Source organism: Patella vulgata, chromosome 7 (genome assembly GCF_932274485.2).
Source record: "Patella vulgata chromosome 7, xgPatVulg1.2, whole genome shotgun sequence".
Taxonomy (NCBI): Eukaryota; Metazoa; Mollusca; class Gastropoda; family Patellidae; genus Patella; species Patella vulgata.
In genome coordinates, this window is record NC_065885.2 from 11,012,849 (window position 1) to 11,028,495 (window position 15,647).

The 15,647-nt window shown below is 33.0% G+C and overlaps 1 protein-coding gene across 1 annotated transcript in view; it reads right to left on the bottom strand.

Moving 5' to 3' along the window:
- Positions 1-800: 800 nt before the first annotated feature.
- Positions 801-15,647, bottom strand: part of LOC126827883 (protein MON2 homolog) — an 89,366-nt gene continuing 74,519 nt past the window's right edge. The window contains exons 14-17 of the mRNA XM_050557452.2: positions 13,011-13,040; positions 5,484-5,691; positions 4,798-4,880; positions 801-3,407 (exon numbers count right to left, since the gene is read on the bottom strand). Of these exons, the coding sequence (XP_050413409.1) occupies positions 3,247-3,407; positions 4,798-4,880; positions 5,484-5,691; positions 13,011-13,040 (482 nt within the window). The 3' untranslated portion in view covers positions 801-3,246. The remainder of the gene's footprint in view (positions 3,408-4,797; positions 4,881-5,483; positions 5,692-13,010; positions 13,041-15,647) is intronic.

Below are 15,647 nucleotides of genomic sequence, written 5' to 3' on the forward strand. Positions count from 1 at the left end.
CATCATTAGGCCATATTCACACATTCATAGAAGGTAAAATTTATATGTCATATAGCCTAAATGGCTGTAACAAATAAAATCTGCTCAGGTGTTTAAATGTAGTAAATACAGTGCCAGATATAGATTAAACATACATTATACAAGAGCTAAATCTGTCTATTGCGGGTCTTTCTTTAGGCCTGAAATGTTATCTAAATTATTAATTAGACATTAATTAACTTATCCAGACCATAATCAACTCTAGATGGCATCGCTAGCCTGCGATCTTAAGTGGATTGTGATCCGATTTACTGCATAACTTTCCTTCTCGATTAAACAATTAAATGGATAATCGAGACTATGCTGTTTAACATACTGACTTTAGTAATGATGACCGAGGCTAGGCAGAAATTTCATTCGCTTAGTTCTTGGTTTATAGTGGATCAATTTGAATGAAATTTTCAGCAAATTGCCTTTACGTTATCTAGTTTTTAATTATTATAGTGAGAACTGCCAACTCGTTATCCAATCTCCCATAATGTATCTTTAAGTGGTCACAAATAAATTGCCCACAAAAAGAGAAGGTGGGAGGTGACAAGCACCCGTATGGTGCTCAATTCACAGGGTAAAAGAAAATACCCCTAAAATATGTCCATTATTAGATGGGCAAATGTCTTTCCAGGGGAGTAAAGTCTAAGAAAAAAAACATTTTAATGGTGGCCGCCTTTAAAAATGGATCACCCCTGACCAAAGATTTCTGGATCTGAGCATTCAATATTTGGTTTGGGACTTAATCCCAGATGAAAAAACCAACACTGAAGGATATTTGAAATAAAATATATTTCAACAATAAGTATTTTATCAACACATCATAATTCATTTAATACCAGAAAAATTAAAACCATGAAACTGTCTTTCAGTTCCAACATCAAATCACTGATGGACATTTTGAAATAAGAAATTACATAATAATACAGGGTATATTCCAGAAATTTAGAAAACATAGTTCCATTGTATGAGGGAACTAGTAACATTATTTCTGTAACACTAGGTTAAATATATTGAAACTAGTACTAATACGTATTTAAACCTAGTTTATGAAATATATTTGAATAAGTATTTAAAAGTATTTAAACCCACCTGTTATTTTGTGAATTATATCTGAATTAGTATTTAACCCTATTTTGTGAAATGCACTGACTGGGCTAATGAAGGTGGACAAATGGCATACAGTACGCTATGAGGGAAAGTTTTGCCAGTTTTGCGTAAAATATTCAGTAGACTTGGCGCCGGGGTATTTAGGGACTATTTTCAAACAAATTGGCATCATGCTTGGTTCCTTGTCAATATTTAGTACTATCGTGGTTGTTACATTTAAACTTCTTGCAATATGTTTAAAATATATTTGAATAAGTGGAACTAGAGTAGTTTTTATTAGAGATGTCAGAGAAAATATTTACCAGCATATTACTAATTTATTATATATTATATTATATATTATATTATATACATATGACATTTGTGAATATATTATGATATAATGTATATTTATTACAACAATAAATATATTAAAATAATTTAAATGTCTCTGTTTTAAAATTTACCCAACAATTATATATAGATGTAAATTACCAGTATATACAATATGTACAATATTTGTTAATAACAATTTATAACATTTAATATATTGCAGAATACTATTATTATTTCAATTTTTTTTAGCAGATAACATTTGGTTATTTTGACAACATTATTTACATTTTCTTTCGAAAATACTGTTTATAAATTTAATAAATTGAAAGTAGAGTAGATATCTATGATATTTTTAACAAACTGAACAAAAAGTAATAAATATTTTTGATATTGAACAAAAACTATTAAATATTTTTCATACTGAACAAAAACTATTAAATATTTTTGATATTGAACAAAAACTATTAAATATTTTTGATACTATTAAATAATTTCTTTAAATACCATTTTAGTTCATGTGCACTATTTTTACAAATTTGTTAATAAATTGATATCCCTGTGAAAATATTTTAGCCAACAGATTAATACAACTTAAAGATTCTATTGTAATTATAATATGTCCCTTTGTTATTCAATATTTCATATTCCTCTTAGGAAATATTTGTAACAGTTTAACATCCAAATAATAATTTAAAAAGAACAATTGATTAGATCTTGATCTATATAACCCTAACCCCCATCTAATGAAGTTTTTAATCATACATCAAGGATATAAGACAACAACACTTGATATAATCCAAGAATTCCTACTTTTTATACAGCCTCTGGGCCATTACACTAATTTATTATCTACCTGTAACCAGTTACCTGTCGGAGGGGGTGATATTCTTTACTGTACATACTGAGTGCTAGTATAAAATGGATTATATCTTCCTGATAAACAAATATTTAGTCCAACCATTTCTAATAAACATTATCATTTCTCTTAGTGATTTGTAAACATTGTAATAAAATTTATACCCTTCTCTCCATTTCCCTTAGGGCAGTGATTCTCAACCTGTGTGCCGCGGAACACAGGTGTGCCACGAGATCTTCCTAAATTTTGAAACCATTTGATCCCAATTGAGTATTCACTGGTGTCTACTGGTAACTTCATAGCTGTGGGTTTTTTTATGAGTCATTCTATGTGTCTATGGCTAGTCTGTGTCTACGGTTGTATGTCGTGTGACTTACCATGTTTTTATTTGCAAAAAAAATTCAAATATTTTTCATATATATTTTTACCCAGGTGTGAGGCTATTTTTTCATCTGTTCCAAGGTGTGCCGTTGGCAAAAAAAGGTTGAGAACCACTGCCTTATGGCGATGGATTTATTATCAATGTACATAATATAGGTTTTGTTCATAAAGTGGCAAGACAAATTATAAAAGCAAAGTATTCATTCCATAACACCTAATGTTGACTACTTTTATAGGTATCTACAGATCTATGATTTAAAAAAAAATAATTCATTCATTAAATCTAACTAAAATATATCTTTTAAACAGAACTAGTTTTATTTACGGAAATCAACAGTTATAATTGGAATTGATTTTAGGTTCCATTTTGTACCCCACTAATTGGTGGAGTTAATAATCTTTATACTCCTGAAGAGCATCTTTTAGGTTCTATTTTGTACACCATTAATTGGTGGGGTTAATAAATCTTTATACCAATGAAGAGCATCTTTTAGGTTCCATTTTGTACCCCACTAATTGGTGGAGTTAATAATCTTTATACTCATAAAGAGCATCTTTTAGGTTCCATTTTGTACCCCACTAATTGGTGGAGTTAATAAATCTTTATACTCATGAAGAGCATCTTTTAATGCTTTACAAACGTGTGGTGAAGCTGATGTGGTACATTCTACTAAATATGGGTAGAGATTTATGACTTGTTTCCAGACACCTGCTTCCACTGAAAATATAGAACAAAACTAACATGTACTGGTAGTTATAAATGTAGAACAGAATATTAATACTGGATTAGTATTACAGAATAAACATCAATTTAATGCAGAGAGAGAAATGGGGTTTAACATCCACTCGACACAATTAGGTCATTTCGGGACTAACATATGGTTTAATTTTATTTCAATAATTCACTTGCGCATTGGGGTCTTTAGCAGTGGGAGGAAACCGGAGGACCCGGAGAAAACCCACGAGGTTGGACAGGCGACCCTACCCCTTGTCATGTACAACCGGGGATTCGAAACCACGCCAGTCGACTCAATGACAGACTTTATGATACAGCGCGCGCAAGCTAACCATTCAGTCATCCACCCCACAAATTAATGCAGACCTAGACAAGAAATGAAATGAAATAGGGTTTAACGTCCTAATGTTCTACACCGACTGGGCTAATGAAGATTGGCATATGCCATACAGTGTGCTGTGAGGTAAATTTTGACCAGACAGTGGCGCTACGGCCTACTCTTAAATTGAATTCCAACTGTACACAGGACCTTGGTTTTTAGTCCCATCTGAACGACTAGACAGCTGTCCTTGTCAACCCCTCCATCCTGAATGGACTTAGTATTATGGAATAAACATCAGATTAATGTAGACTTTTGAACTGGAATGGACTTAGTATTACAGAATAAACATCAGATTAATGTTGACTTTTGGGACGGAATGGAGTTTAACATCTCGTCAACCCAATACTTCAGTCATTTTGATACTAACATTATAATTTCAATGTCAATGGTGAAATGAACAATGGAAGAAATGAAATGAAATGAAATGGGGTTAAACTTCCTATTGTTCTGCTCCTAACCTGGGCTAATGAAGACGGGCATACGCCATACAGTGTGCTATGAGGGAAATTTTGCCCGGGCAGCGGCGCTACGGCCTACTCTTATATCGAATTCCAACTGCCAAGGGATCTTTTACGTGCACGCCAATGTGTACACTGGACCTCCGTTTTTCGTCCCATCCGATCGACTAGACAGCTGTCCTTGCCAGGCCAACAATGGAAGAGGGGAAATCTTGCCCAAATGCAGTAGCATTTCTGACTACTTTCTTCAAATTCTAACTGCCAAGTTTTTTGATACCATCCGAACAACTAGACAACCCTTTCCATGTCAGCAATCCTGAAGGTTATTCACGGCTGGGATATTCTGCCCAACCACGGCATAGATTTGTTGCAAAAATAGATAAAATATTTGTTCCATGGTATTTTCTCAAATTGGGACCATCTCATCAAGTCCCTTTTCCTAACCATCTCATCAAGTCCCTTTCCCTAACCGCAAAAATTCCATACTGCATCCCTGCTACCCTCCTAACGTCAAACATAAAATATAATTTACCGTTACTTTTAGGTGCCCGTTTTAAAGATCCTAATAAAGTTGAGATTGCTTTTAATACAGATGACATCTCTGCCATTCTTGGTCTGTAAAATAGAATCATAAATGCCATAATTTAATTCTATCAGATTCCTGTAGTTGAATTCAAATGAAGAGCCCCGGGGAAGAACGATCTAAGTCACTTTTTCAATGAACCCCAGTTAATGGCGCCATCTGGTAGCAAATTGTATAAGCTTTCTGTGGAACAATCTATTTCAGGTAAAAACGACAGGAGTCACATCGAACCAAGGCCCTTCTGAAATGACCTCCCGGACAAATACAAGTCCATCTTACCTTTTATTTAACCTTTATTTGCCCGAAAAGTTGAAGTCAGTTGTACTGGTAATTATAATTCATATTAAACATCGTTTTGAAGTTGTAATTAAACCCACTCGTTGTTCTGTTTGTGTCAAAAATTCTCGTCCAAAAGTCTGTTTTGCCTTTTACGCAAAAAGACAAAAATGTGACCTAGATCGTTCTTCCCCTTGACTCTTCAAATATATCCTTAGAATAGAATTCTTTACATTTTATATCTGGCCAATTTGGGAAAGTATTATTCAAATATAAAGCATAAACTTCAATTTTATGTCAATTTTTGCGACAAGATAAATGTCGCCCTTGTAAAAATAAGTTCATTAAGCATCTTTTACCTTGGTAATGGACATTTTCCACTCAATCGTTCATCATCAACATATTTTTTTACAACTTCCTGACATCTTTGTAACAAAGATAGAACAGCAATCTTTGTTATACAACCTTCTTCTTCTTGCTGTTTTTGGTTAATAAACGAAAATTGAAGTAAAGTTTCAAAACATGTCTTGGCAAACTCTTCACGCAATTTGCGACTTGATTCAGTGTCTGGAAAATAAGAATGTGTTGGATGAGACAAGGGTTTCTTTACTCTTTCATGAACACTCCATACCACTTCTCTCATTTGAGAAATGGGCATGAGAGAAACAGGGTTATATGCCCACTCAACACAAACAAGATTAGGAGTCTTTACCAGTGGGAGGAAATGGAAGAGAGAGATAGAGAAACAGCGTTTAATGTGCACTTGACACAAACCAGGGTCCTGTTTCACGAAATTTTAACTAAAGATAAAATCCAAATTTTAGTAGATACTTCAATTTTGATTGGCTAAGCACTACAATCAGTCTAATATTATCCAATCAAATGACTAAAATTTGGATTTTATCTTAGTTAAAATTTCGTGAAACAGGCCCCAGGTCATATAAGGACTAATGGTTCAATTTTATTTCAATCAATTGCTTGCGTGTAGGGGTCTTTAGCAGTGGAAGGAAACCGGAGGACCCGAAGAAATCCCACGAGGCTGAATAGGTCACCCTACTCCATGTCCTGTACAAGTGGGGAATCGAAACCACACCACTTGACTCAATGACAGACCTTATGATGCAACACACACGCGTTAACCATTCAGCCACCCCCCAGAAGATCCAAGAGAAAAACCCACGAGGTTAGGCAGTCAACCCTACTCCTTGTTACATTTACGGTACATACAAGCATGGGGTCGAATCCACGACCAGGGATCCATAGCACAGCATCAGACCACTCAGCCATCTAATCTCATCAAGTATTTAATGTAAAACTTTCTAAAACAATCTATCAGAAATTATTTCCTATTTTCCCTTGCTTGTTATAAACAAAATATGAAATTTCCCATTTCGAAAAAATATGTCATTTCCTTAAAAAATCAAACTCTCATTAATTTAAAACACTATATCCCTGGAGTGACAAAATAACAAGTCATCAACATAATAAGGTTCAAAGTGGATCATCTAAAAACAAAATGTATTGTTTAAATAACATATTGATGAGATCTTTTGCTGCAAAAAATGATTATTAACCTGAAACATACATTATTTCAAATTTCATTTGTAATCTTATATTCTTTAACATGGCTTAATGTCAAAATTATGACAAATTCAAATCATTTTTTTTCCTGACGACAGCTATCATCACTTGTTTGACATTACATATTTGATATCTGACTCAAAACAATATACATTTATAATAAATTTCTTACATTTCCTCAATTATTACACATAGATTAATAAGGAAAAAAATATATTCTTCATCAAAACAAGATGAATTTACTTCACGAATGAGTGGACTATCTAGCAAGTTGGGGGTTTCAAGCAAAAGTATAGTTGTAAAATGTGTGATTTCGTCTGGAGGGTAAAATTATCAAATGGACCATTTCCAAGTAAGGCCCACAAAAAAATATTCTAGTTCTCAGACAATCCTATTAAAATATGCCCATATATTGCAAGAGATGGACAGAGAACGAGCTAAAATAAAAATGTTATTTTTTGTACAATCAGGGGCCATAATCCAGGAAGTTACGGTCTGATATACACGAATATCGAATAAAACTGAGATCTTTGGGTTATAAACATACATTTCAAGTTTCATCAAAATCTGATAAAAATTGTGACTTCTTGAGTGTCCAGACGCTAAAAACGTGATTTTTCGTATAATCTGGGGCCATGAAGTTACAGTACGATACTTGCCAATTTTGAAAGGAACCGAGATCTGTGGGAGATAAACCTACATCTCAAGTTTCGTCAGAATCGGATAAAAATTGTGACCTGTAGAGTGTCCAAAAACAAATTGTGGACATCCAAACGGACAGGGGCAATGACAATATACGTCCACAAGAAAATGTAAGATTATAAAAATTGATGCAAGAGGTTGTTTTTTGGGGAATGATTTCTCATCTATTATCAAAGAAAAATGGGATATATTCCTAGTCTATTTTCAAAGTAAAAATGGGTTGATACCCAGTGTCTAAATAAAAACGGAAATGGCACACATTGATTTATTTGTCTGAAAGAGTATTAACTATTAAGAAATTACTGCTTTTGCTCAAAAACCCAACATTGCCTGAAACACTTATCTCATGGAGTCGAAATATAATTAACCGGATTAAGATTAAGATTTAACAAGATAGATTATAATATTCATGCATAATCTAAAAGATCCAATATTTACAAATTTGAGTCTATCTTATATTAGATAAGGTATAAATATTAAAATATAATTGACATCCCAAACTTGGTGCCATTATTAAGAAGTTAAAGATGGCACTCAATAAAGTTTTTGGATGTTACAAATACATTTCTGGGGTCTTCAACTTATGGATAAGAATTAGCTAAATAGATAAATCCCCTTAAAAAGATTGATGTGTTATGGGTAAACTACACATTTTTTAGACAAAAAAATGTCCACATTAAATGTGGGCATACAATAAAACTGAGAACTAACAGTTATATTTTAAGAAAACCAAATACAAAAAGTTGGGCTCCTTCAAAATATTAATAAATACTTGTACAGACAAAATTTGGGGGACCAATAAAAATATTATACATTAAATTTGGAAATCTGTTCAGAAAACACAATTAACCCAAGGAATTACTCCCTGTTAAAAAGCTAACACATGCTTGCAAAATAATCCAAATGAAGCTATAAAATCCCACACAGCAACTACAAGTAAATTAAGTTACGAATTATTTCCATTTAAGTAACATCATTTCCTTCAATAATAATCTTAAGCAAATATAAAATCATTCCACATTAGTAACGAAGCAAAGTACTGAATTTCTTTCATTAATGTGTCTTTCAATTGTACTGTATGTTTCAATATGTCTTTCTTTGGGAATGTATCTTTAAATGTGACCTGCATTAGTACTGTATGTTTCTAAGTGTCTTTCATTAGTACTATGAAACATACATGTTTATATGTGTCTTTCATTAGTACTGTATGTTTAAATGTGTCTTTCATTAGTACTGTATGTTTAAATGTGTCTTTCATTTGTACTGTATGTTTCTATGTGTCTTTCTTTAGTACTGTATGTTTACATGTGTCTTACATTAGTACTGGTTCTTCTAATGTGTCTTTCATTAGTTTCTTTTATTAGTACTGTATCTTTAAATGTGTCTTTCATTAGTACTGTATCTTTAAATGTGTCTTTCATTAGTATTTATCTATAAATGTGTCTTTCATTAGTACTGTATGCTTAAATATGTCTTTTATTAGTATTGTATTTTTAAATGTGTCTTTCATTAGTACTGTATCTAAGTGTGTATTTCATTCGTATTGTATGTTGATTTGTCTTTCATTGGTACTGTATGTTTAAATGTGTCTTTCATTAGTACTGTATGTTTGGGTGTGTCTATCATTAGTACTGTATGTTTGAATTTGCCTTTCATTAGTACTGCATTTTTAAATGTCTTTCTTTAAGAATGTATCTTTCATTAGTACTGTATGTTTACATGTGTCTTTCATTAGTACTGCATGTTTAGATGTGTCTTACATTAGTACTGTATATTTAAATGTGTCTTTCATTAGTACTGTATGTTTCTATCTGTCTTATTAGTACTGCATGTTTAAATGTGTCTTTCAATGTGTTTTTATTAGTAATGTATGTTTGATTTCGTCTTTCATTAGTACTATATCTTTCAATGTGTTTTTCATTAGTAATGTATGTTTGAATTTGTCTTTCATTAGTACTGTATCTAAGTGTGTCTTTCATTTGTGAGTACAACATGTATGTTTAAATGTGTCTTTCATTAGTACTGTGCGTCTTAATGTGTCCTTCTAAAAGCGTGCTATAACACCAACGTTTAGTATTATACAGTTGTTTAGACTGTTTCCTCACCAGCAGGTTCATTTCATTCTAGTTTAAATATAGTAGGCTGGTTAGGGAGGTAATTTCCGAACAGAAAATTAATCTGTTGGGAATTCTAACTAATATTTACCTACCTTAGCCTTAACGGTAACCCATGTGGTGACTAATGCCGTGTTTGGGAATTTCCGATTTCCCCAAAACACATAGTGTACGGATTCGCCCATTCTTGCAAATGTTTCCTCACCTCTGAAATCCCCCTACCCTACCATCAGTTAATACAAAATCATCATGTCTATTTCAACTCCTTTAAATCTGTCAAAATCCATTTACTTTATTACTCTTAAAATACTATAAAAATCTGGGGTCATAAAATTAAACGAAATAAGTAATTTATGTATTTTTATTTTTACTCCTGTCAACAAATTATTAGCCTACTATGATTTTATTGTTTTTCAGTAGTTCCCGTATTTTTAGTCTACAATTTCAATCAATCTATAAATCTGTTCTAGAATCAATCATGTACATTATTTTCTACTTTTGTTTTATGATATTTTCTACTTTTGTTTTATGTAATCCTTGTCGTTTCTATATACCATGATAATTATATGTATTAATAACTTATTGTTAATAAAAAGAGAAAGTATATTGGTGTGATGAGAAATTTAAATAGTGTAGAAGAACTATTATATACCTCATCATGTCTTGTCATATACAATGTGCTTTCGTCTATTTTTTTTTTACCACTTTACCTTTTAAGCTCCTACGGACACTACAGTAATTCTTTATTAATCAGGCAGTTTGTGGAAGTTTGAAATTAAGATAATTTGACAAATTGTTGATCCCCCCTGATCAGCACTTACACCTTGCAACAAAGTGGGGCAGGAACGAAAGCACAGCCTGCTTATAATAGGAGTATAATGTCCATGTGACTAGGTCATTTCAGGACTAACAAATGGTACAATTTTAATTACATTGATTTGTTTACTTGTTGCTTATATGGGGTTTAACATCCACCAGACACAAACTAGGTCATTTCGGGACTAACATATTATTTAATTTTATTTTAGTAATTTCGCTTGCGCATAGGGGGGCTTTAGCAGTGGGAGGAAACAAGGGGGACCCTGAGAAAACCCACGAGTTGGGTCAGCAACCTTGCTCCTTATCACATACAAGCTTGGGATAATAACCAGAGCACTTGACTCAATGGCAGTCCTTATGATCTAAAGCACTCGTCCCCGCCTCCCTCACAGTGTAGAGAGAGAGAGAGAGAGAAATGGGGTTTAATGTCCACTTGACACAAACTAGGTCATTTCGGGACTAACATATGGTTTAATTTTATTTCAATAATTCGCTTGCGCGTAGGGGTCTTTAGCAGTGGGAGGAAACCGGAGGACCCGGAGAAAACCCACGAGGTTGGACAGGCGACCCTACTCCTTGTCACGTACAACCGGGCATTCGAAACCACGCCAGTCGACTCAATGACAGACTTTATGATACACACTAACCATTCAGCCATCCACCCCCCACCCCCCTTCACAGTGTGTGATGAACTATAGTTAATAAAACAGTAGATGACAAGACATGAAGCTTTCACCCACAGCTAAAAAAATAAACAACAACAACAACAACAAGATCTGACAACAGAACATAGGTGAAGAGGAGATTGTCAACAACAACAACATAGAAACATATTGATCCAAAAATACATATCTAATAGATACAATAAAATTTGATTGAAGATTTGCATGACTCGAAGCATTAACATACCCATCCGAGACAAAATTAAATGAATTCCTCAAATAAATCAAAACTTTTGTTTCAATATTTAATTTCAGCCTTTTCACTATTGTTTAAACATATGCCGAATATTTTCCAAAACAACAAAAATTATGAGCTGCTACCATACTGGCTGATGTGAACAAATTTACAGTTAGAAAAGAAAACCCACAAGCAGATGAACTGACATTCTCAGAAATTCATTGTCTTCTGCTAACAATGACGACTCTTTCATTTCTCTTTCAGCTCAATATATTCCATGACTCATTATTCTGAGGTAGTAAAATACAACTGAGATAATGAACTGAAAATGAAATAAAATAGGGTTTAACTTCCTACTGTTCTGCTCCGAACTGGGCTAATGAAGACGGACATACGCCATACTGTGTGCTATGAGGGAAATTTTGCCCGGACAGCGGCAAGGGATCTTTTACGTACACGCCAATGTGACTAGACAGCTGTCCTTGTAAGGCCCTCCGTCCTGCATCACTGACAAGGGGAAACCACGCCGAAAATATGGATAAACTTTCTTGGCTACCTGACCTCCAGACTAGCGAGCCAGCGTCTTACCCACTTAGCCACCGTGATCCCCACAACTAAGATAGTATTTCTATCTACTAATCCAGCCGTCTGCTGTGCCAGTTTTTAGTCTGGATCAATTCCTGCTAATTTTGAATTTTTTTCTGATGCAGCAACATTACATGCTCCTCATATTTTTGGCATCTACACAAGCTCCTATTTATAATTATCTGTTCAGTGAACAAGCATGTTTTTATTTATATTTGTTTCAAATACAAAGATAGGTTATTAATAGGCAAAGAAATGCAAGGCCACAGGTTGTCATATTTTATCTTTTTGTAGGTAATAAGAACATTTACACGACACTAAAAACTGATCAAGGGCAACAATCCCTGATGTTATTATAAGAGAAAGAGAGAGAGAGAGAGAGAGAGAGAGAGAGAGAGATGAAATGGGGTTTAATGTCCACTTGACACAAACTAGGTCATTTCGGGACTAACATAAGGTTCAATTTTATTTCAATAATTTGCTTTCGTGTAGGGGTCTTTAGCAGTGGGAGGAAACCAGAGGAACCAGATAAAACTCACGAGGTCGAAATAATTATACGAAATAATAAAAATAATTTAGCAGTAAGTTAGTCTGAAGCAGGGATCTTAATCAGCTGTTTTTTGCCGGCTTTAGCCGCTTGCAGTTTAATCAAGCCAATCTCATTCGACCCAATTCTGGCCGGTTCATTTCAAAACGGATTAAGCACCCTGGTCTGAAAGTTTAGTTAGACTATCGGTACTAATCTTAACACCACCTATGAAGAGTTGAAAATTAAAATTTACACTGTCATTGTCTCGGCCATTTGTCAATATTCTTGAGGACTGGTTCGAAAACAATTAAAAATATTGTTTGTGGCCAAGATTTGAGTCTGTGTTTTTTCTGAGAATAGACAGTGAATCAGTTGTAAAGCCATATGTCAGGAATCATTCATAGATTTCTCACGATAAAATAGAAGAAGAATTTTGAAACGATGAATAAGATATTTAACTTATTCTGTAAATTATCAAGATCGGTGATACACGTTTACCAATACAAACTCCTAAATTTTATCAGCTGTGTTTTCTACAGATAAAATCTATGATTCCTAAGTGCACTGACTACAGAAATATTTCAATCAAATTTTACAACCATTGAATAGAATTTTTGAATCAATTAGTTGTTTTGTGTATCGAAGAAATATGTTACCTATACTATGATAAGACGGAGTAGAAAAAACTGAAATAAAATATTGAAACTTTAAAAAAAAAGGAATTCAAGCATCAGTAAAGCAATAAATCTCAACTATAAAAAAATGTTAAGTCATCATTTAATTTTACTCCGTAATACATCTCCTTCAGACACAGGTAACAGGTAATATTTTAAAATGAATGCAACAAATTGGTTTTTCAATAATTAAACATTAAAAATTGTTCCTTTTTGCAGCAAGTGTAAAATCTCTAATTCTATTATGTTTCCAATACCATTAAAGCTGAGAGATTTTTAAGATAACTTGCCAACTACAATACTGTGAATATTGAATCCCCTAAACATTTTAAAACACATTTATCTAATCAGGCTTTTAACTGACTGTATACAATCGTTAACATGTCCATAATCTTGTTGTTTATTTATGATTATATTTTCACTTTGTAAAGTCTCCCTGAACATGTTATATGAAAGGGCGCATTATAAATATGTTGTAATAATAATAATAATAATAATAATAAACGGAATATCAATAAAAAAATAGTTCACTTCCATTCAGGATTTACAAAGATATGAGGAACTGATGCATGGAGATTATCTACTGTTGATAATTTAGTTTCGTTTTCATAATTAAATGTTAAATTATCAATCGAAGTACATTAAAATAAGACATTTTCCAAAAATATCAAATGACAATCAGTGGCGTTAAAATGTCAATATCTTTGCAGGATAACAAAATCTTAAAGGACATATGGCTCTATTCTTTGGAACCTTAAAATAGGCAAGAATTTGTCTAAAACCACATATTAATGTGATCTATTTTGAACTTATAAATTTTTTATAATAATTTCTAATCAATTATGTTCGGTGAAATATGTGAACAGTCCAAATTGAACAGCAGTCATTTACACCTGCTTCGTACATTCCACACGTTTATTTATGATGATTTTGTCATTTGTGAATCAGTCATAACTAATTACTTCTGCATTGTCTTGTAAGATATGCATGTTTACTACAAATGGCGCCCGAAACCATAGAAATACACGACTCATGTACCATTTTTAAAATATTCATTATAAATATTGGATTTTAGGATCCCATTTTTTCAAGGCAAGATAACAACATCAACACTGATTTAAATGTACCAATACTGAATATTTCAATTTGTGTTTTTAATTTCAAATATTATAGACAATTTTGAGTTAAGAGGTTTAGCTCCTTTAAAGCAGATTTAGGTATGCCTACGCCTTCCAGAAAATATGTAGGGATTTTTAGGAAAAAGGTAGCTATATTAATACTGATTTCTGACCAAAAAATTCATACTAAACTTAGGCTGTCTGTCTACAGTTAGCTCTGCTTGAGAACAGACACTAAGCTAGTTGACCGACATTATAAATCCTAAATCAACGATTTTAGTCAAAAACACTAAGTTTATTTAGAGAATTTTGAGATGTAAATATTCTGCTTTTATTTAATAAAATTGAAAAGGTTTAGTTAGGCTTTTTTGTGTATAAGAGATGTGAACCGGAGTAGAACCGCATTACAAAACAGTGTATTAATTTTTGGATATGGCGGCTATTTAGGACAGAGATCTATTCTCGAAGTATGAAGTAGATGGACCTCTGTGTGCAGAATGAAACAAATCCTGATAAAAACACCATCACAGACTTCATTTATATAGATCAAGACTTCTACTTGAAAGTTTGGCTGCTGGTTAATTTTTGACCTGTTTGTTTTAACAAGACAAATTTCTCTTTCCTTGATAGAGAGATAGTGATGACCTGGGTTAAAGGTACAAACACTAGATAATCTCTTGGCTTGGAATTAATCGGATTTAAAATAGGCCCATCAATAATTATTTGTAACAAAATGGCGTCGGGGTTATTACATTGTGAGCCGCATAGTTCGATGAAATTCCAATTCAACATATCTTTGTAAATACTGAATGGAATTGAACCATTTTTGGACTTAAATTCCTTTTAGAGATTCATCTTTCACAATATTGTAGTTTGCAAGGGATTATTATTCTGCTAAAACGCAATGATACTTTTAAATCATATGATGTATTGACCCTGAATCAATCTGTATTGGCAAACAATTAACTTCAATTGTTTACAAAAACTTGTAGAAAGAACATGCAGGTCTGGAGAAATAAGGCACCTTAGCACACATTCAGGCTTTGTCAAGCTCAATCCCTCTGCTACCTGTTATTTTGTATTTTTTGCATGTTTTTATTGATTCTATTAATTTATCAGGTATGGCTAAAACCTTTTTTCCAGGCCTTAGGACCTGGGTTAAATTACATGAAACTAAATATCAGGCCACATCAATTGGATTTTCTGTTCTTCAGGAACATGCGTTAAAATTTTGCTTCTTAACCATACATTATGCAAGAGACTGAAATGTTATCTAAATTATTAATTAGACATTAATTAACTTATCCAGACCATAATCAACTCTCAATGTCATCGCTAGCCTACGATGTTTATTGGATTAGGTTTGGATTTGCTGTTCGACTTTCATTCATGATTTAATCATAAAAAGGATAATTGAGACTATGTTTTTTATCTTACCGACTTAAGTAATGATGATCGCGAATAGGCCGAAAATTCAAGCGGATCAATTTGACTGAAATTT